Source organism: Topomyia yanbarensis, chromosome 2 (genome assembly GCF_030247195.1).
Source record: "Topomyia yanbarensis strain Yona2022 chromosome 2, ASM3024719v1, whole genome shotgun sequence".
Classification (NCBI taxonomy): Eukaryota; Metazoa; Arthropoda; class Insecta; order Diptera; family Culicidae; genus Topomyia; species Topomyia yanbarensis.
Genome location: NC_080671.1, coordinates 150,509,659 through 150,536,807, shown reverse-complemented (window position 1 = coordinate 150,536,807; position 27,149 = coordinate 150,509,659). Strand labels below are relative to the sequence as shown.

At 37.0% G+C, this 27,149-nt stretch overlaps 1 protein-coding gene across 1 annotated transcript; it reads right to left on the bottom strand.

Moving 5' to 3' along the window:
• Positions 1-7,808: 7,808 nt before the first annotated feature.
• LOC131681739 (sodium-coupled monocarboxylate transporter 1-like) lies at positions 7,809-26,018 on the bottom strand. The gene is made up of 5 exons (XM_058962727.1): positions 25,751-26,018; positions 18,907-19,361; positions 18,755-18,845; positions 8,983-9,392; positions 7,809-8,917 (listed from the first exon to the last, which is right to left on the bottom strand). The coding sequence occupies exons 2-5, from the start codon at positions 19,338-19,340 to the stop codon at positions 7,867-7,869; spliced, it is 1,986 nt and encodes a 661-aa protein (XP_058818710.1). The 5' UTR covers positions 19,341-19,361; positions 25,751-26,018; the 3' UTR covers positions 7,809-7,866.
• Between the last annotated feature and the right edge of the window lie 1,131 nt (positions 26,019-27,149).

Genomic DNA, 27,149 nt, shown 5'->3' with positions numbered 1-27,149 from the left:
TGAAAATTTTCGTGGAGGATCTTTTCTCGAAGCACGACCCAACCGCATGGTCGGTTACACCGTACGTTGATGCAGACGGGCGAAATGCTTGTGACAATCGAGTCTCCAACGAAGAGCTCCTTATAATGGCCAAAGGGCCGAAAGCGAAGAAATCTCCCGGTCCGGACGGTATCCCCAACGTGGTACTGAAGACCTAGATCCTACAGTTTCTTGACAGGTTCTGGATAGTGCACAAAGGCCTGAACGAACACTACTACCCGATCACTTAGAAAATCCAGAAGCTGATGTTGATGCCAAAACCAGGGAAAACACCAGGAGTTCCAAAACCGTATCGGTCTATATGCCTGCTGGATACTCTTGGTAGAATTCAGGAAAGGGTCAACCTCAACATGCTGACGAACTTCACTGAAAGCGAGAACGGACTATTGCAGACGCAATTTGGATTCCGTAAAGGGATCTCGACGGTGGAGGCCATCTGCACCGTGGTAATGATAGACGTGAAGAACGCGTTCAACAGTGCCAGCTGGGGTGCGATTGCCGTTGTGTTGCACAAAATGCGGGCTCCGGACTATCTGTGCAAGAATCGAGAAAAGTTACTTTCAGATCCTTTGGTCTACTAAACGAACGTGGGGAACATGTTGATTAGGGTCACGGCGAAAGTACCTCAGGATTCCATATTCCGCAATATAATGTACAATGGAGTATTAACACTGGAACTGCCCAGGAGAGTTGCGATAGTCGGCTTTTCAGATAATGCTGTCCTGACGATAACCGGCGAGACCCTTGAGGAAGTGAAGATGTTGATGGCAGAGACAATAGGCATCGTGGAAACCTGCATGGCTGTCGTCAAGTTGCAGCTGGCTCACCACTAGACCGAGGTAGTGCAGGTTACCAACTGTAAAAACTCTGGCTGATAATGTTGAATACTATCAGCAGAGGAATGCACGAAATGCAGGGAGACTGGTCTGAGCGGACTCGTTGGCTAAGTGGTAGCAAGGATGGAAGAACGCCGAGAAAGAAAGGTGAACCCGCCGACTTATCCCAAATGTGTCAGCTTGGATGCACTTTCATTAGCCGCAGTTTTTGTCCGGGCAAGGATGCTTCCGGAAGTCTGGAATGACAGTCGACAATATCGTCGAAGAGATATGCCACGACGAACATATCTGGGATGCTGTCAATGAAGTAGTTACGAGTATACTCTTCGAGCTGCAGAGAAAGTGGCGAAGAGATCAATAAAGTAGCACCACCGGCCGCCATGAATCCACAAATCGGGTCTCGGGAGAAATTCCGCTGCCGGAGAACTCTCTGCCGGTGTAGATTAAGTCCAGTTGAGTAGTATGCTACGTGGCACCAGGTTCGGATCGTCTGGGCGCCAACGAACCGTACGCCAGACTCCACCGGAATCGCCGGACTGACCTCGATATCTTACCGGGTTATTTGATAGTAGGCTACATCCACCGCCGGGGATTAGCAGTGGGTCGATTAAGCGCCAGTGAACAGGAAGCTACGCTCCACCCGAGACCACCGGACCGCTTCAGCACCTGCTGGCTGGCCTGTTGAGTAACCTTTAGCGCTCTGGGTATGTATCTTGGAGGATCGGTGTGTTCAGCAAAATATCGTGGATGGAAACAACCATAAGTAAGTAGATAGGCATTGGAGCATGGCAGAATTTTTTTTATTATTATTAGGCTAGATGCTCAGATACCAAATTTCACATCATTTGGACAATTATAGACCCTTCGATAGAAAATTTTGAACTTAGTACTATGGAAAAATATGGAGGAAAAATATATTAAATGCTATAACTTTTGAAGTAGCACTCAGAAAATTACAATTCATGCCTTAGTATTTGAATGGAGATATTTTTGTTCTCGAAAAATACGGGAAAGTGTGGTACTGGGTCATTTTATCCCCAAAATCCCCTATTTTTTAAAAAAAATCTGCTCCGTGATGCAAATCATACACATTTTGCAGTTTTTCTAATGTGAGAAAATATCAGAAATCGAACCATTTTGAATTTTGTCCGAATACGAGAAGTTGGGGCAATGGGGCTTTTTGTAATGCAAATTAAATTTTATCATTTTCTTGTGCATGTTTCTCTATTATTCTTCACTCAATTTTAATAAACTGTACCTTGTTGAACGTTGAAAATCCTGAGGAACACAATAAAAATAGATTCGTTACCGAAAAAATTCATAAACATCAAATGTTCTGACATTTAGTCTCGATTTCACATTTTTATCATTAAATCGCATATAATAATTCTATTTAACATTTTTTTATTTTATTTACTACTTTTAGTGTAAAATAATCTCAGGGATCACATGAGAAAAGTTTCATTCCTGGAAAAATAGGCGAAGTTGAGGTATTAGGACATTTAATGAAAGAAATGTGATTTGTATAGTTAATGACAAAAAATTGAAATTTATGAATTTTGCCAGTAACGAATCTATTTTTATTTTATTCCTAAGTATTTTCTACATTCAACAAGTTAGTTTTATGAAAGTTTATTGAATAATAATAGAGATGTATGCACGAGAAAATGATAAAATTTAATATGAACGACAAAAGGCTATGGCTTCATTCCAACTTCACGTATTTGGAGAAAGATTAAAAAAGTTCCGCTCGATTTCTGAGATTTTTTTATATTAGAAAAATTGCAAAATATGAATGATTTGCATCACTCAGAAAAAATTTAGAAAATTATATTGGGTTGGTTATATTGGGGACAAACTGACCCAGTACCGCACTTTCCTGTATTTTTCGAGAAACAAAAATATATCCATTCAAATACTAAGGTTATTTTCTTTAAAATGAGGTATGAATTGTAATTTTGTGAATTCCAGTTCAAAAGTTATGGCATTTAACATATTTTTCCTCCATATTGTCCCATAGTACCAATTTCAAAAATTTCAAACGAAGTGGGCAGGAGTCTATAATTGGCCAAATGATGTAAAATTTGGCATCTGAGCTTACTTTGACATTTGTCACAAAATGAGAGGGTTCTTTGAAAATTCAAAAAAAAAATCACGATGCCCTAATAGGCATAAGTAGATAAGCAATAACTGATCTAGATCAGTAATATCTTTTTACAGGGGTGTCCTATCAAAAAGTTTCGGTAAAGTTATTTGTTTTGATATGTTCAACATAAGTACTAAAAACACTTATGCTTTACAACCTATGTATATGGCGCTACATGACATTTAAAAAAAATCGAAAAGATTAATTTATGCATTTTTTTATGAAAAAAATCTGTGGAAAGTTTTGGTTTATTTCTAAATTTTCAAAAACATACATTAAGAGAAAAAGTTAAAAGAGAGATAAATGTTATCATGACATTTAAAGGGTGTTTTCATCATAAAGATTGAAAAAAAGACGCACAAAAATTTTACATCTTTTACCACGAAGCGGCAGATGGCGGCATCTGAAATTTTGTTTGTGACTAGTCTAGAGTTTAACATTATAGCCACGAAGAGAAAAAGGTGGGGCAAGGTGGAACTTTTTATCTACAGTCATTTAGGTTAGGTGAAATGGGTGTATTTCTACAATAAATAGCCAGTTCCGAATTCCACGATCATTAATCAGTGTGCAGCGGCAGCTGAAATGTTATGTGTTTTGAGGCAGCGGTCCCAACTAGCGGTCTATGAATAGCTCAAACTTAAGTTGTAGTGCTCCTAAATTGATGAAATTCTCCTCGACATGCGCACAATCAGTTTATCAAATTTAATAAAAAATATGTTGGCTCACCTTAAAACCAATTTTAACCCCTTAAAGAAAAATGCAATCAAAACATACACATCACACAGTGGGAAAAAATGGACCCAAAACGCGACTTTTTTAAAAAGGCTGAATGACGTTACCAGAAAAAATGTTTCTTATGTAAAAAGGTCTGAAAAATTTAGTGCTAGTATTTACAACGACCGCACGGTACACTATCATGTCCGAAGTGTACACCAATCTACGTGGTGTTGACGGTTCAAAGGGACCAGGATCGGACGGAATACAACCATGTTTCGTCAAGGAATGCTCTTCATCGTTAGCTGTACCGATATCCATGCTTTTCAATCGCTCTCTCGGTGAAAGTATTTTTCCCGCCAAGTGGAAGGAGGCTTTAATAACTCCAATTCATAAAGCCGGTAACGTCCATGACGTCATAAATTACAGGGGAAATTCAATCCTGAGCTGCCTCCCAAAAGTTTTTGAAAGTATGCTGTTAGATATTCTCTACCCTGTAGTAAAACACATCATCACTACAGATCAGCATGGGTTTGTTAGAAAGCGCTCAACAACGACGAACTTAATGAGCTATGTGTCAACGCTGATTGATAAATTAGAGAAACGACAACAAATTGATGCAGTGTATGTAGATTTCTCCAAAGCCTTCAATCGCCTTCCTCATCAGCTAGCTGTTGAAAAGTTGAGGCGAATCGGATTTCCGGACTGGCTGACCAATTGGATCTTCTCGTACCTTACAAACCGCAGTGCATCTGTGCGACTTGGAACTGTACTTTCAGACCCATTCGACATCACATCGGGTGTACCTCAAGAGAGTCACCTTGGACCTCTTCTCTTCGTGCTCTTTGTGAATGACATTTGCAGCGAATTGACATCGTGTAAGGTGATGTACGCAGATGATCTGAAAATTTATCGCATCATAACAACTCTGGTAGATTGTTGTGCACTTCAGATGGACATAGATAGGATCATGAGTTGGTGTGATAGAAACGGAATGACTATAAACATTCAGAAATGCAACATAATCACATTCACACGAATACTCTCGCCAATTACGTTTGAGTATGCAGTGAGCGCTGCCCCAGTAAAACGAGTTTCATCAATCAAGGACCTTGGTGTTATACTTGACCGTAAGCTACGTTTCATCGAACACTTCAATGCAGTTACTGCTAAAGCCTTTGCAATACTAGGACTCATCAAACGAAACACCCAAGATTTCAACGACGTCTACTGCCTGAAGGCACTGTACATCAGTCTGGTACGCAGCATTCTAGAGTATGGAGTTATCGTTTGGGCCCGTATCACACCGTACACATTAATCGCATAGAACGGGTGCAAAAGAGCTTCGACCGGTATGCCCTTCGACGGCTTCCCTGGCGAAATCGATTTGAACTACCACCGTATGAGCATCGTTGTGCTCTTATCAACCTGCCTACGCTACGAAACAGGAGAATTTTTCTGCAGCGACTTTTTGTGTTCGATCTTCTCGCTGACAACATTGACTGCCCTCTGCTTCTCGCTAAGCTGGACTTTGGTAGGTCTCTGCGGAGAGTGGACTTCTTTCGGCGCTCTACTCATCGCACGCAGTACGGCCAGAATAACCCGGTAGATGTTTGCTGTCAGCTCTTCAATAGCGTTTTTCATCATTTTGACTTTAACTTAAGTAGAGAAATGTTCAAATTGAAAATAGGTTTAAGTTAGTATAGTATTTCAGTCTGTACGAAAATTTATTAATTCGAAGACAATATATTAATTCAAACTGTTTGGCACCAATTCCCATTTTCGTTTGAGTTTATGTTCAAAACTGATTATATAACTCGGAAGAAAGTTGAATATGGCTGACCAAAATTAGTATTTCTTATGAAAAAAAGTCCAGAGAATCAACTGAGGATAATTATAATGATCTCACGAAACTTATACATCCATTTTAGCCCAATTCTCCGCAAAACCAAAGTTTGAAGTTAATCCTGCCTTTATATTTCGGTAAAAGGCTATATGCGGCTGATCAAAAGTTGTAATTCTTATGTAAAAGCCCAGTTTAACGTTTGAATATAGTTAGACTGACCACCCGAAACGTGTGCACCCGTTTTATCCCAATTCCTCCCATAATTCAGGTATAAAGATAAACCTGGCTCTGCATTTCAGAAAGAGGCTGAATGCGGTTGATCAAAAGTAGTATTTTGTATGCAAAAAATTCTGTGGAATCGATTGAAGGTAGTTAGAAAGACCACACGAAACGTGTGTATCCGTTTTACCCTAACTCTTCCCATGTCTCAAGTGGGAAGTTAAACATGACTATACTTCTAAGAAAGAGGCTGAATGTGGCTGATGAAAAGTAGTAATTCTTATGTAGAAAAATCCGGAGAATCGGTTGAAGATAGTTATAATGACCGCAAGAAACGTGTATACTCGTTTTGCCCCAATTCTGCACATAATGTATGTGTGAAGTTATACTTTACTCATCATTTCAAAAAGAGGCTGAAAGCGGCTCTCCGAAGTAGTTTTTCTTATGTAAATCAGCTCCGGGAATCGACTAAAAGTACTTGGAAAGACCGCACGAAACGTGTTTACCCGTTTTACACCAATTCTTTCCTTTATCCAAGTGTAAAATTATATTTCAGAAAGTGGCTGATGAAAAGTAATTTTTTATGTTAAATAGTCCAAGGAATCAATTCAAAGTAGCTAAAATGTCCGTACGAAAGATGTGTACCCGTTTTACTCTAGTTCCTCCCATGACTCAAGTGTGAAGTTAAACCTGGCTGTACTTCTTTGAAAAAAACTGAAAAGTAGTAATTCTTATGTACAAAAAATTCGTGTTCAGCCTGTTACTGAAATGTTGAGTAAGGTAAATATCCACACTTGCATTATGTGAATAATTGGGGTAAAACGGATACAAACGTATGTGAGGTCATTATAACTATCTTCAGCCGATTCCCCGGATTTTTCTATATAAGAATTATTACTTTCCATCAGCCACATTCAGCCTCTTTCCGAAAAGCACAGCCAGGTTTAACTTCCCTCTTGAGATATGGAAAGAGCTGGGGTAAAACGACTACACACGTTTCGTGCGGTCATTCTAATTATCTTCAATCAATTCCCCAGATTTTTTGGCATAAGAAATACTACTTTTGATCAATCGCATTAAGCCTTCTTTTGAAATGTAGAGCCAAGTTAAACTTTATACCTGTGCTATGGGAGGAATTAGGGTAAAACGGGTACACACGTTTTGGCGGCCAGTAAAACTATATTTAAACGATAACCTGGACTTTTATATATATGAATTACCACTTTGAATCAGCCGCATATAACCTTTTAACGAAATATAAAACCAAAATTAACATCAAACTATAGTTTTGCAAAGAATTGGACTAAAATGGGTGTATACGCTTTGTAAAATTATTCTAATTATCTTCAATCGATTTTCTGGACATTTTAACAGAAGAAATATTAATTTTGGTCAGCCGTAATAAAATTTCTTCCGAGTTATATAATCAGTTTTAAGCAAAAACTAAAACGAAAAGGGGAATCTGGGAAAACAGGCATGATAGCGTACTTTACGGTCATTTTAAATATTTGCAATCGATTCCCCAGACATTTTTACAAACGGAGTATGCATTTTTGATTACAACACATAGCCTTCTATCAATCTATTGAGTAAATTCGCGTTTTTGATATTTTTTTCCCACTGTGCATCGGTTGAACTAGTTGTCTAAATGTATTCAGCAAGAATATATGCACCAAATCGCGGATCGTTACTTTACATTCAAACGAACATTTTAATACAAAAATACTTTCGATATTTATTGTTTTATCAAAGTATACTGCTGTATTTAGATTTTCTTCAAATATCAAAATTTTAGCATACATTGTTGTTTGAGAGATAAGAACGGTTAAGCATGGACTGCTACATTACACCGTTTTGGAAGTAGCTTTTAAAGTCGCTTTGCATTGCTCAACAAATCTGCTCTTATAATAAACTTTTTTCAAAAAGTGCTACGAGCACCACACTATAAATAAATTTAAAAATGCGCGTGGGTCTCGAGATATTTCAAACAAAGAACATAACGAGGCAATTAAAAAGTAAAAAAATCAATATTTTATTTAAAAACTTTACTTTTACATATACAACTACTACTGTTTTATATCAGTTGCTTTCTGTAGCTCCCTGAGTGCCATGTCGATTTCCTCATACTGAAGATTGTGCATCCGCAGTGTTTGTTCTTTCTCGTACTGCTTTTGATTTCTCATAAAAGGAGCAAGAAGTCGCTGGTCATTAACATCTCCGCCACCGGTTAGTATACTAACCACGTAGGCAACCGCGAAGTAGATAATAACACCCAGAAAGGCGTAGTACATGAAGCTAAGTTTGAAAATTCGTGGGATGTCATCATGTTCTGCAAGGGGAACTTGGCTTACTAGTGTCACATTCTGAAGCAAACTGGCATCGCAACCGTCGGTTCTGAAGGGTAGTGGTGGATGTTTCGGATTCATTTGAGCTCCCACTAAAATCGTTCCTATACAAAGCACTGATGTAATGGAACCAGCTATCACTCCTTTAGTATTGATCACGGTCGAAATCATCCCGGATGTGAACATACCCAGCAGAGCCCCAGAAGTGATTCCAGATAGTGAGATGGCCATATGCATAACCTGACCCAGTTTTTCCACTATGAAAACCAGTCCAATAACAATGATTCCCAGCAAGACCACCAAACATTTCATTACGTTGCTCGCTGTTTTTTCAGTGGAATGTGGGTAATGGTGGCGAATGAAGTCTTCGTAGATCGTTCCTGCCAGCGTGTTAAGTACGGATGACATTGTCGACAAGGCGGCAGAAAATATTCCCGAAACAAACAGTCCCGGAAGCCCGGGTATTTTTGCGCCAATGTCCAAAATGTAATATGGAAGCATTTGATCTAGTTTGTTGATTTGTTTAGTCGTAAATGGATCGCAAGACTCATATTTGGCATACATCAATAATCCCGTGAAACATGAACAGCTTTTGATGAAGATCAGTCCGCCAGTGAAAATTAGAAGTGAGTTTTTGGCTACTTTCAAGTCCGGTACAGCTAGGAATCGTTGAACGCAACCTTGGCTGACTCCTAACTGGGCAACCCAAATTGTTGTTAGACCGAATGCGACAGCCCAGAAGGATGTTCTTACAAATGGATCTGGGTTCATTCTAAATTTAAAAAAAATAGTTAAAATTCTACGAATGTTTCAATGTTTCTGATTTAATTTACTTACTCAAAGAAAATCAACCGGCCACCCCGCTCGGCAGCTTCCCAAACCTCAAAGAACCCTCCAACATTAGCAATTCCGAGACAAATTATTGCCAAGGTAGCTCCAACCATTATAACGAACTGAAGCGTATCGGTCCAAACGACAGCTCGAAGTCCTCCAACGGTGGTGTAAAAGATGCAAACTACCGATATCACGGGCGTGATAAGATGAAGATTAATGCCGGTTACTTGACTGAATGCCAATGCAGGAACATATATTACGATCGGCAGATAAATCAAACAGGACAGCGCGTACACAAAGCTGGCAGCAGAACGAACGGTTCGATCGAACCGTTTCTGTAGATAGGTGAAAGCCGATGTCAGTTGAAGATCGTAAAATACTGGTAGGTAGATTTTCTCCATTAGGACGAATACCTGAAATGAAATAGCATGCATAGTTGAGAAAACAGTTTACATATGATCATGCCTTTTGCATGGTGGACAGATTGCATACTTATTCAAAATCCTAATATGTAAAGGCCCAAGTTAAAATTTGGAATTTGAAAAAAAAAATATTTTTCTGATGCATTAAAGACGCATTTTGAACTAAAAATTGATTTTTGTCTTCAATTTTATGGGTCAAGTACGAAATGATCAAGTATACTTTAAGACCCTATTTGATTTTTCCATTTCCAATAAACATACGAGCGCCAAGAAAGCTGTAGCGATAGTTAAAGGGCGAACACGAAATTATTGCGACACATTCAACAGGGCATAACTTTTTTACCATTGGGTAAAAATCAACCAATTGTTGCACACTTTCTCATTGATGTGTATCGTTTGCATGCTGTCAAACTCGAAGTCGTGTTTTTCGATTCAACGAAAATGGAGGTGAACCAACGCGAGTCGAGAGAACAAATTCTTTCCAAACACCTGGAATTTCCTGACCTGTCGCACCGGCAGTTGGGAAAAAGTTGAACATTCACCATTCAACCGTCTCCAGAGTGTTGAAGCGGTTCCAGGAGCGGTTGACGTTGGACCACGGCAAAGGAGCTGGAAGAAAACCGGGACCGGAGAACAAAAAGACGGAGGGAAAGGTGAAGCGGATGATTAAAGCAAATCCCAACGTCTCAAGCCGTGATTTGGCTAAAAAGATCGGCATGTCGCAGAGCTACGTCCAGATTGCAAAGAAGAGAGCTGGACTACATACATACAAGGTACAGAACTTCCCAAACCGCGATGAGCGGCAACAATCGACGGCTAAAACTCGGGCACGGAAGCTCTACGAGAAGATGCTGACAAAATATGGCTGCTGTGTGATGGACGACGAAACGTATATAAAAGCCGATTTTAAGCAAATTCCGGGGTTGGAGTTTTTCACCGGCAAGAGCAAGTTCTATGTGGACGACAAATTTAGGAAGAAGAAAATGTCGAAGTTCGCTTCCAAATATCTCATTTGGCAGGCCATCTGCTCTTGCGGACTGAGGAGTGAGCCTTTCGTGGCAAAGGGCACAGTAAATGGCGAGATCTACAAATCTGAGTGCCTCGAGAAGCGCCTTTTGCCATTCTTGCAGCAGCATGACGAAGCTCCGCTATTTTGGCCAGATTTGGCATCATGCCACTATTCTAAAAGTGTCCTGGAGTGGTATGAGGCCAATTCTGTCCATTTTGTTCCAAAGGACATGAATCCGCCAAACTGTCCGGAGCTGCGCCCGGTGGAGCAGTACTGGGCAATGATGAAGCGGGAACTTCGGAAGAGCAAGAAGACAGTCAAAGACGAGAAGGACATGTTAAGAAAATGGAAATAAAACTGAGAAACTGGTACCGGATGACACTGTAAAGACTTTGATGGAGGACATCAAGCAAAAATGCGTTCAATTTTATACTCAAGGCTCCATCGATTAACTTTTCTTTTGATTTTTGAAGTAAATATATGTATAAAACTACCCTAAAATTTTGGTTTGATTTTAAACATTATAAGAAAATTGGCATGACATTTTCGGTGTCCCAATAATTTCGTGTTCGCCCTTGAACGTCTACGATGACGCGATAAAAGGCACTCTGATTGAGTGTCAATACGATTATTGCGTTACTCGTATGAAAAAGAATCTGCATCAGCAGGATACAGCGAATACAATTTGTTATATTTTTATTAGTTTGTATAGATAGTGTACTATAAAAGACCAACGACTCAATCAAGCTAACTCATGGAAACGTGCAAAATAAAACGATGAAAAAACCGAACTCATGCAAGATTAGCAACTGGCAGATTCTCTAGACTAGAAAAAAAATCAAATGATTCCATGCTCGTAAACTAAACATTTTGTGATCGTAGAAATCCACAGGATGACGATTTGAGCCAAACTACGGAATACTACTCAAATTTAGATATGTACAAATGTATAGTATTTGGCTGAATATCTGTAGCTGCAGTTGAGACACCAGCACTTTTATACGCAAAAATTGATTTTGGAATTTAACAGAAGCTATACAGAAATTCGTAACACAATCCTTGTTTGGCAAGCGATTCGCGCATGTGGCAGATTTTCATTGCTTCATCACATCAGGGATTGTGAATGGACAAATCTACATGAATACCTCTAAAACGACTCATGGACTTCTTGAGGTCTCACGATACTTTCGCGGCCAAATCAGGTATTTTCCACTATGCCGTCGTATTCTGGTATAGACCCAATTATGTTATTAAATAACATAATTGGGTCTGTACCAGAATACGACGGCATAGTGGAAAATGCCTGATTTGGCCGCGAAAGTGTAGTACAAAAATTTTTTGTACTACGCTCCGCCTTATCAAAATATTTTAGGCCGTCAGAATCTGAATATACTGCCTCCAATGGTACATATCCCGTTGGTAGTCGAGGATTTGTGCATTCGATGTGTTTCCTATTTCGACTGTTTTACATGACTGGTACTAAAAAGAATTTTTTTAGCTTATATTTTTATTTGTTTACGTTTGGATTTACATTTTGTATAACAATTCTTCTGAAATTACTATTGAGCTAAATCTAACGGTTATTTCACAAAGAAAATGTTTAATTCGTGCAAAACGAGTACTGATACATAACCATACACTGCTAGGCCCCAGACAAAACATGCGCAGACATCAGTTCTTTTATCAAAACCGGATTAACTAGCAGTCTTCGACAAAGTTGTAGACAGTTAAATTATCTTTCTTATTTTCACTTACAGGCATAATTCGATGCATACAGTGCCACCTAGCGGCGAGCTAGTGGGTTTTCTTCATGTAAATTGTAGAAAAATCCCATCGACTCAGGGGTGGGCCGATAGGGGTAATTTTTTCCTGTACCGTAAAACGGGGGAACATTGATCACTTTTTCCAAAGTATTTCGAATAAATATCTTCACTTCAAGTAGATGTAACAGTTTACATTTTTAAAACAAGTCCTGTACTCATAGATTGAAAATGTTCAAATAGTTGCGTATTTTATTTTGTTTTACTATAAAAAATAAAATTACTTTGCTGTAAATTTTCATTCGTTGCTTTTGGGGTAATTTTGATCAACAAAATATGTCTATCGAAATGAGAGATAATGCTTGAAATGTTATGTAAATTGCATATTTGCAGGTAATTTTATGGCCCGATATTGTGTCTCGAACGAGAACAAAATTACCTCGAAGGATTCAGTTGGCTTTTATCGAACTTTTTCAGGAAAATATTCGAAATGAAATAGTTAACAACAAAAATCTCGGATTTTTAAATGAATTATTGGACAAAAATATTTATGGTTTCTAAATAAAATATCAGTTTAGTTGAAGTTGATGATTTCATTAATATGCATGAGAGTTGTATCATTTTCAATTTGAATTTGTGCTCATAAATAGTACATAAAAGATAAAATAAGCGTTACTGATAGATGCTGAACCTGTATGAATAAGGTTTGTGTTTTGTTTCGATGATTTTATTAGACGGAACCATCTTATCGTGTATTACTGAAAAAAGTCTTATTTGAACAAATTTACCCCGGTGATCAAAGATACCCCGTTTTACGGTAAATATTTTCATCCACTAATACGGAGCTGAAGTTGAGCCAAACTAACTGGGAAATGCCTCATCTCGATACAAGCTCTTCTTGTATACCTGGCTCATGGAAACCTCTAACCTTACTTGCAATGTCTTACCGGTAACGTTCGCTTTATTTCACGGTACCGGTAGCATGGTTGGATCTTGTGGTTTGCAAGATGGCTTTTGAAAAAAAATTGTTGAAGGAGTTGGTAGCAGTGCTGCCAACTATGTGATTTTTTCGGTTAAATATTAAAAGTAAATTTTTCTCTCAATACACATTTTAATCCCATTGTGTAATTTGAGCGCATCCTGAGATACACCGTTTTGAAGGGAAAACGTCGCATTTTCTCCTATAACAATCCATTTTTAATTAAGCCAAAATTGAGAAAATCTTCAAACGGTCATAAAAATCGGCCCTGATCCAAACGTAGTTTTTCATCATTTCTCGACTACTTCACGATAAATTATATGTGAGCTCAGAATACTCAAGTTGGTTTTTTAGGTTCTACGACATTCCCCCGAAAACCATTCCCCAGAAACTAAAACACCGAAGTTTTTTTCTCCAGAAAGAACTGTTCTCTAGAAAACTATTTCCTCGAAAGCACCAATTCCTAAAAAACAATATTTCAGAATGCATTCTTTCCCAGAAAAGCATTACCCAGAATGAACCTAGGGATAGGTTCATTCCCCAGATATAACCATTTCCTAGAACTTTTGGTAAGTTTAAAAGAGCACCCATATTGCTTTCAATTGGGAAAAATATTAATCTTATTCGGAATGTTGTCCATTTTGCTCCCCTCGAAGAGTACACTGCTAACAGCATTAGACAATAGCAGTATTTTTAAACATGTAAACATACATGTAGGATAAATCTTAGAATTTAGTACAGGTATTTTTGGGAGCCATTTGGCAACAATCATCGGAAGCGGTGGCCCCTTCTAGAGTCCAAAAGAATAAAATAGTGCTATGCGTTGTGCTAGTTGGTGGATTTCAAAATATGCGCATTGCCTAAATCAAGGAACTGCCAGGCCCGTGCGCAAGGAGGGGGGAGGGTTGGGGGTTCCCCTCCCCATGAGGGTTTCGAATTACTTTTAAAAATTTATTAACTCCTTGTTCAGAAAAAAAAATAAAATGTCATTTGAGCTCTGTCACTCTAGAAACAAGTTAATGAAGAAAACCAAAAACGCCACTTTGCGAGGGTGGTTGGAAAGGGATGTATGTCAAGTTGGACGGCTTCTCTGAAGGATCGGTTTACGTTTCGACAAGTTTCGATATTAGCACACCCAAAACAAAAATCTCTTTCAATAATTGCAAGCGACAATCACTTGCAAATAATGATAGCATCGCTTGCAATTTTGTAGTTAAAGCCGCTTGCAATTTTTGCAAGCATATAAAATCACTTCATCTCTTGCTATTCGTACATACGTTTCTTCACTGCACACAGTTTTAACGCCCTGTTCTTATGAGCAAGAATAGATCAGTGCTTATGGTATGTGCTACGATGCGCAAGGGCATGAGTTCAAATCTGGATGCAACTTTTACTTTTTTCATTAATCGTGAAACCATCAAAGTGTTTATATATGACTTTTGTCCACTCATAAGTATCTGGTAGCATAGTTGCATGGATAAAGTATTGTTTAGTGATCTGTTCGTGCGGTGCTCATTTTTAATGCCAGCAGTTTTTTTTCTAACGCATATTGGTCACCAATACACATACATCGCTCATACAAAGGCAAAATTCGTTTTTCCTGTTTCTTGTATTACATGCAAGGAAGCTTCTTGCAATTTTTGCACATTACCAGAACGCTTGCAATTTTCGCTGGTATTTATTAAATTAATGTAAGCGAATCTTACCGGGTACGTTTTGGGTGCAACAGTAGTGAGTAGACAGCAGATGTCGGTCAGCAGGCTAGCAACGGCAGCTAAGGAGCAAAAACACGAAGTTGGAGAAAATCGGGATATCGCTGTCTAGAGTAATTTTACCGCCGATGATTATTCCGTTGGTGGCAGCGAAATGGATCGCGGAAATGGGCATCGGTATACGGTGAAATACCGCCGCCGAGAAGTTCTCAGCACCAGCTAGCAGATAAATAGGAACGACTAGCACCAAGAATGATAAGAAACCCGGCGAAGGTAGTTGTAAATAGATATAAATCCTTATGATCGACACCTCCGGATCCCAAGCAGGTCAGATATAACGCGAACGTTGGACAGCAAGTAAGGAAAAGTAGCTATGGATAAAAACATGACGATTATAACAAAACAAAATAAGCAAGAACACAATCCCTACTAAAGCAGTACTTAACGGTTGCCCCAGATGGATGAGGATTGCGAGATACAAGAGGTTTATTTTTTTCGGTTGGCTTAACAAATACTACAAAACCAATCCGAATCCACCACGAGCCAGCATGCAGCGCACAGTGGTCGGAAATACCAAAAACCAAGGTGCAATCCAAAATAGACGAGCTGGCACTATTTTTAATGTTCAGACTACGCATAATAAAGGTAAGAATGTTTGATGCGTAGGACTCCAGAACCCTATGAATAGGATAAACTCCCTTTGTAATGTTTTTTTTACTTTTTCCATATAAAAATCAATAAATAAAAATTTCGGTTCTTTGCAAAATTTTGTAGATAATGGTAAAAAGTGTTAAAATCTTCAATAACTTTGAAAAGAATGAGTATTTTTACTAACAGTCTTCAACAATATTATGTGGAATTAATGTCTTCACATTTGTTTTGAACATTGTTTGCACGAAAAGTCAAAGTGGAAAAACTTATATTAAAAAACAAACTAAGTTTATGTGTGTTGCCATAGAAAACGTTTTATAGATCGTTAACTTTAAGTCCTACAAGTTCAAGTTGTTCAACAAAATTCTTCATTACGAGCATTTATAAAACTTTGTCGAAGACACCAACTTTCTACCTCGTCAGCATAAAAAGTTTTTTTTACTTTGATCGTAGTAATATTTATTTTTCTCAGGTTGTGGGGAATACTCTTATGATGACCCCTTCTCGATAACAAACATTTACCCAATTTGTTGAGCTGAGTCGTTTGGTTTACAGGACTAGGTCCAGGCCTCTGAAAAAATCTTCAAAGTTTAAGGGTTTCTGTACGTTTCTTTTAAAATAAGGGTTAAAAAATCACCCCCCCCCCCTTGAAAATTTTCTGCGCACAGGCCTGTGATGGGGTGTAAAAAGGCTGAGGGTAAGCCGTCGGAAGCGGCGGTCCCTCGCAAGCAAGTCTGTTATCCATTCGTATACCAGATTTACTCCAACATAGGGATTGATTTCTTCTTTCAAAGATGAGCAGTTCTTTGAATCTGTATGCCAAAGAACTCTTGCATGCAAACCTGTGATCTTTTTTGCCTGCCCGGTTTATTCAAACATAGGGATTGATTCCTTCTTTCGAGGTTTCTTTTAATCTATATAAAAATCGAAATGAATGCACAATTTGACAAAAGGTAAGCATATATCCTTTTTGCATTGGAAATGTTTCGTACGTAAGCGTACGATCCGCCCGATTGCTCGGTTTACTCAAACATTAGGCACTACATACTTTCAAAAGTATTTTCATAACTTACGCTAAATGGTATTTATACCACAGGTCTGTTATGCCAAATGGCTAACTAGCATTTAATGTCTTATGTCAAACGATATTATGCCAAATAGGGACGTTGCGATATTTTCGATACTTAGCAAGGAATCGATACTTCTGTTTCCGATACTTGATTTTTCTGTATTGATACCGCAAGCCCGATGCTTTATTGATATCGATACAATGTTCACGACATCGAAAAGAATCGAACCAACCACTAGGTGGAATAATATAATTCGGAATTCTGAACGATTTTGGAATTATTTCCAAGTCAAATGCAATTATCGATTCAGGCTCAACCCTTGCGGAATCGGTTGTTGCAATTTGAGTTGCTAAAATAATTGGAGTACCGATCGCATTTGATGAAAAAATCGAATAAATGATGGATGATCAATCGATTGCAAATATTGCCCATTTGGCAGTCCATGAGACTTTCTTATCAGCTAATTATTTTTTGTTTATCGTTTTTGACGTTTAACGTCTGACAGAATCATCGACTGGATCCAACATCAAACGAATCGGACCCATGAAAGATGTCTGTCGAACGGGTTTTTCTGTTCGCAGCAGCAGAGCAAAACATTGACTAACAAAACCCACTGCTTAATTGTCAAACAAACGGTTTGTAGATTGCCTATTTCAGGAAATTAAGCTACTGTAAAAATGTGGAAGGGAATGGCGGTACTTCCAAGTATCAATACTACGACTCCGATTATATCGAAAGTATCAGAACTTGCATTCGATACCAGTATCGATTCCAAGTATCGATGCATTTTAATAGCGCAACATCCCTAATGCCAAATGGATTTATGTCAGTCTTGTTTAAAAATTTTAGACATTTTTTGAAGTGTTGTATTACACTGTTGGTATTTATTATGTATGATGAGTTACCCTTCTTTTAAACATGAGTTGTTCTTCTGAGTTTCATTTTTAGAAACATTTGTTTTGATCCACTTTTAAAAGAAAAGTCTCAAGTTTCATTCGACCAAATTTTGATCGAAGCATTTTTCACGGTACACAAATACTGCCGCTCTACGCATAATTGTCCCATGTGTATATGGAATTCCATAGCACATGGGACAGTTATGCTTATAGCGGCAGAATACTTCATGTAACTGTTATTGGTGCTCTATATCCAAAGATCAAAAAGGAGCCTTCCCCATATGTATTGTGATCATAACAAATATGTTTTATATAGATTTTAGTTGTTTTAACCTTACGGTCAGTTGCTTTTTTTACGAGTTAGAAAAATTTACCAACTACGCTATGCCCTCGCATTTATGTGAATATAATCTAAATTAAATGGTTGTTACGAACTTGGTTGAAAAAAAAAGAATTTTTGATTAAATAATGTTCTGAGTTTTGGTACTTTCTGAGAAAAATTTTCTGGGTTAGGTTCCTTCTGGGTTTTTTTTTGAGATTTGGTACATTTTGGAAAGCAGTTTTCAGGGATTTGGTACTCTCTGGAAAATATGTTTCTGGGGAAAAAGCTTCGGCAATTTTTTTCTGGGGAATGGTTTTCGGAGAAATGTTATAGAATAGGTTTTTTATTGTTCTGCGCTTGTAATTTTATATGGGAAATTGTGAATTTTTTTGCTTCAAAACAGAGTATCTCAGGATGCGCTCAAATTATATAGAGATTATAAGTGCTTTTTATGTGAAAATGTCTGAGGAACATGATGGCATTAAAGTTTTCAAACTTAAAATATATGTATTGAGAGAAAAATTAACTTTTAATATTTAACTGAAAAATCGCATAGTTGGCAGTGCTGCCGCAAAAAAAAAATTATATTTTTTCAAAACTCTTTGAACTATAACCATCTTGTGGTTTGATGCTAGACGAAATAGAACCGAGGAAATGATTAAAAGAAAATCATGGGTGGTGCTCCCATAGCCTGAGGGGTGATTCAATTGACACAAAAATTTGGGTTTTTATATATTGACCCTAGATGAACAATTCCTCCCAATGGCCCATATAGAAATTTGCGTCCCGCGCTAGAGTTATAATCATCTGGTCATTTCAACCTAGAGGGTTCATAATAGTTCTATTCAAGGATGAAATAATCGGTTTTCCACCCCGTGTACTTCACAGCAAATGTATAATTTTTAGTAAATCCGAACTTACTAATAAGATATAAACGGATAAAATAATACTCACCATAAACGCACACACGATACACATCCAGTACTGGGTACCATGTGCGTACAGTTCTGAAGGAACACCCAGCAGTGTGATACCAGAAATGTGCCTTGAAAATCCAAAAACATGAACATATTTTGGTTAGTTAACGAAAATATGAACAAACTTACGTTGCAATAAGTGATGCCGAAACAGGAAATTTGCTCATGGTTTTCCCACCGAGTAGGTACTCTTTGGTATTATTCTGTTTGATCTTCGACATAAACCCAAAGTAGACGCCTATGAAGGCCGACAGTAGAAGCATCAGTACGAATATCGCATAATCGATAACGGTGAATTGAAGAGTTTCACCGAGGACCGTTGATACCTGGGAAACGACTGTGGTAGTCGTAGTTAATTCCAGCGTCGTTGTTTCTTCTGAAACAGAGAAACTCGTTGGCGTCCCGGTGGATGATAGAATTTTTGTTGCTTCTGTCACAAGTTGGGTCGTAATGAAGGAGGTGGTTGTGTACGGCTGGTTAAAGCTGCTGGTGCTGGACAATCCTTCCAGAGTTGCATCGGTATTTTGATCCAGCTCGTCCAGGATAAAAACGTCGTCATCCATTCTGGTGATTTATTAGTAAACCTGTGGTAAAATTGCAATGATGTTAGTTAAATAAATTCGCTTATTTACAAACAAAGAGAAATGGAAAACTTCCGCCATCCACTTAAAATGGCACTCGGCATCGTACCACATAAAGACACTTTTGCAAACGATATGCATAGCTTAATCTCATATGCCGTCTATGTTTGTAGACCCTGTGAGTTATGGCTGTATGAAATATGATTTTACAAATTAGTGATCCGTTTGCAGATAGAGTATAGCGCCGGAATCTTGTGAGCCGACTCTAGCAATATGCATAATAAACGATGTTTGAGTTACACTAGGCACAGAAATTGTCCGTACAGCAAGCCTTTTTATAACGTCGTGTCGGAAAATGAACTGCGCCGCGTGGTTATAATTTTTTATGCAGACTTTGTGATGCTATAGTCAACCTTTGTCAGTTTTTGGGCTACGTACCGCCAGGTTTAAACGTTATGTGTCCAACAACAAAAAAAAACACTTTTAAACGATCGATGAGGGTACCCCACAAACTGCAATGCTTGTTACTTTTTTATATTTGCCTTTTTTATTATCAGCTGAAATTTCTCTACCTTTTCACACATTTCATTTGGCTGTCTTAATACATTATCCTACTATAGCGCAAATTCGTTAGTTGGGTCACGACTAGCGAACCCCCAACTAACGAATTTGTTTTTCGCGGTGGCAAATTTTATATCCTTTGAATCGACTTCATTCCATTTATTTTACTGCTTCATATTTTAATAATCCACTTTTGTGGCATTTGCTTTTTTGTTCTATTTAACCCATTGTACCTTTTTATAATATCTATTTTCCTTCATATTTTTAATTTTTTCATGCAAACAACTTTTCTTATTTTTAATAGTGCATCATATTTTGTGTCCCATTATTGCCCTCTGTGACCATTTTTCATTTTGACAATGAATTTCTGATTTTTCTTTTCCGTTTTGCTTTTCTCATATGGAAATGCTATGCAATTACTCTGAAAACCGACAAACTCATCCCGGCCGAGTATCATTTCCCATTCGACTCAGTTCGTCGATATCGGAAAGTCTTCATGTGTCTGTATGTGTGACCGCATGTATGTGCCAAAAATGTTAAAAAAATTCTCAGATATGGCTGGACCAATTCGCCCAAACTTTATCTTAAATGAAAAGTACACCCTTCCCATCGGTTGCTTTTGAATTTTGTGTCGATCTGAATTCCGGTTCCGGAGATACGGGTTAAAGAGTGCGACCACTCAGGAATTTCCCATATAAACTGGTACCACTATGATTTCAAAATTATGCAAAACATTTTAAAATGGGTGCAAAATTATCTGAATTTGCCAGTTCAGGTAACTAAGGACACTCCAAAGTCGCTTTGGCATTGGTCACCTACGACGGTAAAATTTAAAAATCGAATGTTGAACTAATTCTGATTAGGCTAACTAAATATGACATTTTTATTTTTTTGTTGAATGTTGAACTAATTCTGATTAGGCTAACTAAATATGATATTGTTATTTTTTTAAGGTGTGCCTCCATCGACATTTAACTCTGTAACTGTACAGTACAACATGAAGTTGTACACAATTTACAATTTTCCCAGCTAACTGTTGCTAGTAAAAGATTTCAAGGATTTTCAGAATGGGGTTGACGCGTGTATAACTGAAATCAATATTTTGAGCCATTATGTAATCCAAGATGTTCTAAATTCTCTATAACCTCACCAATATGGGTATTTTCGGAATGGATAAACACAATTTTATGCCATTTTAGCTAAGAGTCGATTTACACCAAAAGAACGCGCTGAAATCGTAGTGCTTTATATTGAAAACGATCGTTCAATTGCTTATCGTAAAAATATGTCAGGCATTCGGCGTCTACAAACAAAACGACTCACGCTACCGTTGGATTTTGGCGCACTTTGTCTGTCCACAAATACAGAAAAAAGGTCTGGAAAACTTCTATTTTCAACAAGACCTTGGAGGTACCTTGCCACTCCGCAGCCGCTACAATCAATTTTCTTACAGAGCAAATTCCCAGGACACGTTGTCTCAAAAAATGGTGATTTGGAAGGGCCTCCTCGTTCTCCGGATTTAACGGTGTCAGACATTTTCTGTGGGGTTACTTCAAAAGTAAAGTTTTTTCTAGCAAACCTAAGACGAACTCAAAGCTAATATACCAGCTGAAATTGCTGCGATTAAGCCCGAAATGCTGTCCAATGTCCTACAAAATACCCGCTTTTTGTGTATCAAATGGGGGTAGTCATTTAATCGACGTTGTATTCTATACCTGGTTTATAATAAATGGCATGAAATATCCTAAATAATACTTGTTTACTTGTGAAAATCGGCCGAAAAAGGACGGAGTTGTTCAATGTTGAAAAACGATACATCCAACTGGTGCACCCTGTAAATTCTCTATAACCTCAACAATATGGGTATTTTTGGAATGGTGTTAACGAGCCATATTGTAATCCAAGATGGTAGCTTCCGGTTTAGATAGATTCTCTATAACCTCAACAATATGGGTATTTCGGAATGGTCGCCATCTTGAATTTCAAAATGGTTTCAATTGTCCATTTTCATTACTCGTCAAGCCCGTTCCAAAAATACCCATATTGTTAGAGTTACCATGAATATAGCTCGACCGGAAGTCGCTAATCAAGAATATTGCTCAACGAACGAATATTAATAAAAATGTGAAGCAAACTTTTTTTACTCAAACAACGAACACTTTTTTACGAACCAATTCAATTTACAAACCCCTGGTTTGGTTCGTAAATAGAAGTTCCAGTGTATTAGTAATAGGTTGGAGAAATGGGAAAGACACAATTGCACAACTAAGTGGATTAAAACAGGTCTTTTTTCCGTTGTTTTGTTTGTTTATTTTTATTTTGTTTCATTTACTTTTCATTTTTTTGAAATGTTTTTTATTTATATTTCTTAGTGTTTCATTCAATCCACTTTTGCATTTATTTTTCTAATTTCGTCATTTTCTATCGTTATAGTTCTTTTATTTACTTCTTTGTTCTAGTCGTGCTCCTTAAAAATCTTCACTTGTTTTTAATTTTTCCATTTTTTCAGTTTCGTCTCGGTTTTTTCTCTTGCGTTGTTAATTTTTTTTTAGTCTAAGAACGTATTTTACTTTCCCTTACACAAGCTCTTCATATTTTTAATTATTAAATTTTCTTCCATTTTTGTTACTATTTTTTCCATTTTCTTCTTTTAATTAGTTTGAATCTCTGAATTTTTTCACTTTTTCATGCTTTTCATTTGTCTATTTCAATCTTTTTAAATTTGCTCAATGCACAACATAATTTTTTTTCCATATTTCATTTTAGATCTCTTTAGGAAAATCAATGACCCTATGTGCAGAGTTGAAATCTAACCCAGGTGAGCTGCGTACAAGGAAGGCGTTTTACAAACTTCGTTATGTTCACTCCTAAACGTTTTTATTATTCTCGATTCATTGAAGTTTTCATTTTTATCCATTGGTTTTATACAAATCTGTGTTTACTTTTTTGTGTTTCTTCCTTCATTTTTATTGATCTGTTTATTTTTCCCACTCTTGTTTTTTTTCTTTTTTTTATTCAATAATATCCGGTTTCTTAAATTTTTTCACTTACTTTTTTAGGTTCATGTTTTATTTTTCTTTTTTTTTCGTTTTCTCTATTATTCATTTTCTTTTCATCATGCTTTCATCTTTTACTGGTTTTGTTATTTTTTACTTCGTTCATTTTTGACATTTTCAATTATTTCATTGTTTTAATGTTTCCGATTTTCCATTGTACTAAGCTTACTAAGGCTTTCTACTTTTGATATTGCCACGTTATTGACTAATTTCGCTTTAATCAATATTTTGCCATTTTTTCTCTTTCACTTTTAACTCTCTGCTATCCAAAATTTTGTTTTGCTTAAAGAAGCTGTTAAATTGCTTTTACTATGAGAAAACCGAGAAACCGACACATAACGAAAATTACGATTTTTTCATATAATTCCCAGAAATTAACACCATTATTTGACGGAGAATTTCCAGTGAGTTCACAACAAAATTTTACGGCGACAGTGAACCACTATAAGTTAGCAACTTACCAATATTTTTTTCAAATTTGCAAACAATTCAAATAGTGTGATATTTTTTTATTTATAGGGGAGACCGAAGAGGGTTGAAATAATTTTTTTATTTTTATTAGATAAATTGATAAAAACTGTCATTCGATGATTGCTTATTTTTAAATTTCTTACTTCTGTTAATGCTTTATCAAATTACGCAAGAATAAATGGTACAAATTAATAACAAAGCATCAATATATTGATTTTTAACAGTGTTCTCTTTGTTTCAACTCTCCTCCTACAGAGGTAAGTTGAAACAGCAATCAATGTGAGTTGAGACAAGTTACCAGTTATTCATCTAGGACATTCTGCATTGATTTAAATGGTTGATATGACTATTTATGACTACAAGTGAAAGTTGGTATCCATGTTGGTAGTTTTTGGTTCAATTTTAAATTTCAGAAACTGTTAGGAGTAAACAATTAGAACAAATGTAATAAATGATCTAGAATTAATTAACTGAGAATGTTGATATCCCCGGTGTTAATCCAGGAAAGAAGAATTTTGATTATTGTTATTAGTTCAGGAACGTTAATGTAATTATAAAATTGCCATAAGACTAGAATCATCAACGAGGAGAGTTGAAACAAGGTGTTTCAACTCTCCTAGGTCCAGAAGTAAAGCTTGATCCACATTTTACAATTTATACATTGCAAAGATAGAAAGAAACGCATATAATTCATAAATGTTAACTGTATAACTACATAACAATGATATTGTCATGATCAAACATCTCTTAATATTCTAATTATAGTAATTTGAAAAACATAACGAAAACTTACTTTTACTCATTTTTTGTTGTGTTTATCGTAAATACTCAACCACTCATTTGACGTCTTTGGCGTGTATTGGAGGATTTGTGAACACGATATAAATAAAACAAATGCGTTAGTTATGAATCTCTAACGCTTTTGTTTCGCTAATGATGGGCACTTTTTCAACTCTCCTTTGTTTCAAATCTCCTCGGTTTCCCCTATTTATTTCATTTTCATTCTTTGACTGACCAGATTGAATGTGTTTTCTTTGTTGAAGACCTGTTAAAAATTGAAGTCCCATTCGATGATTCTCTATGCAATTTCGCTTATTATGGACAAATACGTTGTAACATCCTCGAATTGCACAAGCTCATGCTCATGATGATATATTGCGAAAAACTTCAATGAATTAGCATCCCTACCTTTATTCAAATGTCGTACAGTGATTTTCTCGGATTTTCTTTTTACGGCCCTGTTTATCATGTTCTAAAAATTGAAACTCTAACAAACAATTTGTGTGGAAGTATATATAGAAAATGTGTCTTAAAACTGAGTTCGAAATCCAGGTCAATTTGACCCGGTAACACGTTATTCGTTACATAAACTTAACACCTGAACAAGTTTAAGCCATTCCCTGCACGGACAATTTCTGTGCTCACTTTATGTGTCGGTCAATTGCAACACAACACGACGCACGAGATATGAACACGAGAGTCTCTAGAATCAGGTGCAATGTCCATCCATCAACTTCACCTTGTATCAAGTGCAATGTCAATTATTCTTTCGATGTACTTACGAGCTTTTTTGAATCGTCGAGTAACATAATTTTTATAAAGACTTGTAAACTGACAAACAAATACGCCCCCACTACTGGTTTTCCGGATTCGATTGCTTATTTATAAACTATCTTTTATTTTGCGTATGACCGTTAGGGATAAACAGAAGGTATCTTTCGAATATATGGAATGTTCCGGTCAACAAATCCTTTCATCTTGTTTATGGAATAAATACTTCAAAGAGATTGTCAGGGCATAGTGATTCCCGAATCTGCACATAGGGTTGGAGATTTTTATAAACAGAAAAGAGGCAAATGACTCTAAACCTCTATGATAAAAAACCAGAGAGTTTTTCAAATTGAATTGAAGAATGTATCTATAAAAGGCCAAGTCTGCATTCCGTTGCGTAGCTTAACCGATTGTACAATGAGATTAGAATCACCAGACCAGCGCGAAGAAGAATGTATATATATACTAGTTTTAAATATTCGACTTCAGATTTCAAACTTAAGTTTATATATTGTGCTACTACCTGCCTTCTTTTAGCGTGGATTAATAAATTTACTTATATTCGACTGCATGAATTGTCACCTGAGATCTGATCTTTGTTTCATTTTTCGGAGCTGGTAACACAAATATCCTGTCAGCATGAGCCATCACATTGAAATCAGTTCGTCATCGCGCCCTAGTCCCACTGATCTTCGGGTGTCAAGTAGAACACGGCCTCCAATGCGTACAAGTTTAAAACCGAGATTTACAAACCTGGTATAAATCACCCGTGTAAATCCTAGTGACACACTTCGTTCTCAGCTATCTAAGATAAATACGACCTCTGTTTCAGGTGGAACAGATTGTGTAGCAGCTGATACTGGAAAAGTTTGCCTCCAAACTGCCACTGGCAATGAAAAATCCTGTGCGCGCTGCTTTTTGCCGAATTCACTGAGTTTCCAGCCGGAACTGTTGCCACCAAGACGTCGATGCCGTCTGCAGTCTGGAGCTTGACTGACGGAAGATTTGAGATGAGACAAGAATAATAGTTGGATCTTCATCAACTACCGGCAAGTATATCAAGTATATCGCCAAAGCACAGAGATAGCTGTGAACCAAGTGGAGAAGCTGCGTAGGTAATATAAAGAACCTATGTATGGATGCTTAGTGCAGGATGTTTGCTCTGTATTCAGATAAGGTTCGAAATCGATGTAAATCAATATTATAACCCAAAAATATTTTAAACCACAATTTTTCGAATTCTTCAAATAGTATATATTATTATATTAGGCTAGCTATTGAAACCTTGTTTCATAAAACTAATTAACAACATCTAGAATAAATAAAGTTTAGAATGCATATCTTCAATTCAGTTATTCCCGCTAGTTCAGCTTAGCGTTTTCTTACATTACGACTAGTTCAATCTTCAAGTTCAAGTTCAATAATCAACTAAACACTGTATGAAGGCTAATAAGGAGAAAGTTGTCGGCAGGGCAATTCGCTTACTCACTTCCACTTCGCTCATACGGTCCACAAAAATGATTGAGATTTTTTTAGCCTTCCAGTACCTGGGGAGAAGAGCCCGCTTTTGTGTACGAAATGTTAGAAACAGGAAGTTAGCATTTTTTCTCTCCCTGCCCAAACAGTTTCAATCGGGTATCCTGATGGTCCCTCTCAGTTTCCATATTGTTATGTTGATAATGGTAAATGCTATATGATATGGTTTAAAAATTATCATGATTATAATGCATAAGGGAGCCCGGGACTGGGGCTACTTGGTTAGTAGGTTAAGTGCTGTCCTTTGTTAAAAACGTCTAGTAATGTGAAATACATTCTCTACTCTGTTCATGTTATGTTGCATTTTATTTTTTATGTAGAAGTTATGAGTGATATTGTGTTTTAGAGTATAATAGGTAAATTTTCATAATTTTAAACATTTTGTGTTACTTATGGTGATTTTTAATCATTTTCACGAATTATAATATTTTTCGATAGTTTGCGGAAAGAGCATAATTTGTATAAAGATAACACCTAAACACACATAAAAGTTGTTTTAAAACTTTGTTAAAAATGTGTGGTTGGTGTAGGTTGGCGGAGATGCACTCAGATCAAATTAGCGGTGGTATTCTCAGTTCTAAAATAATCATCAATTATTTTTATTTCTAGATATCAA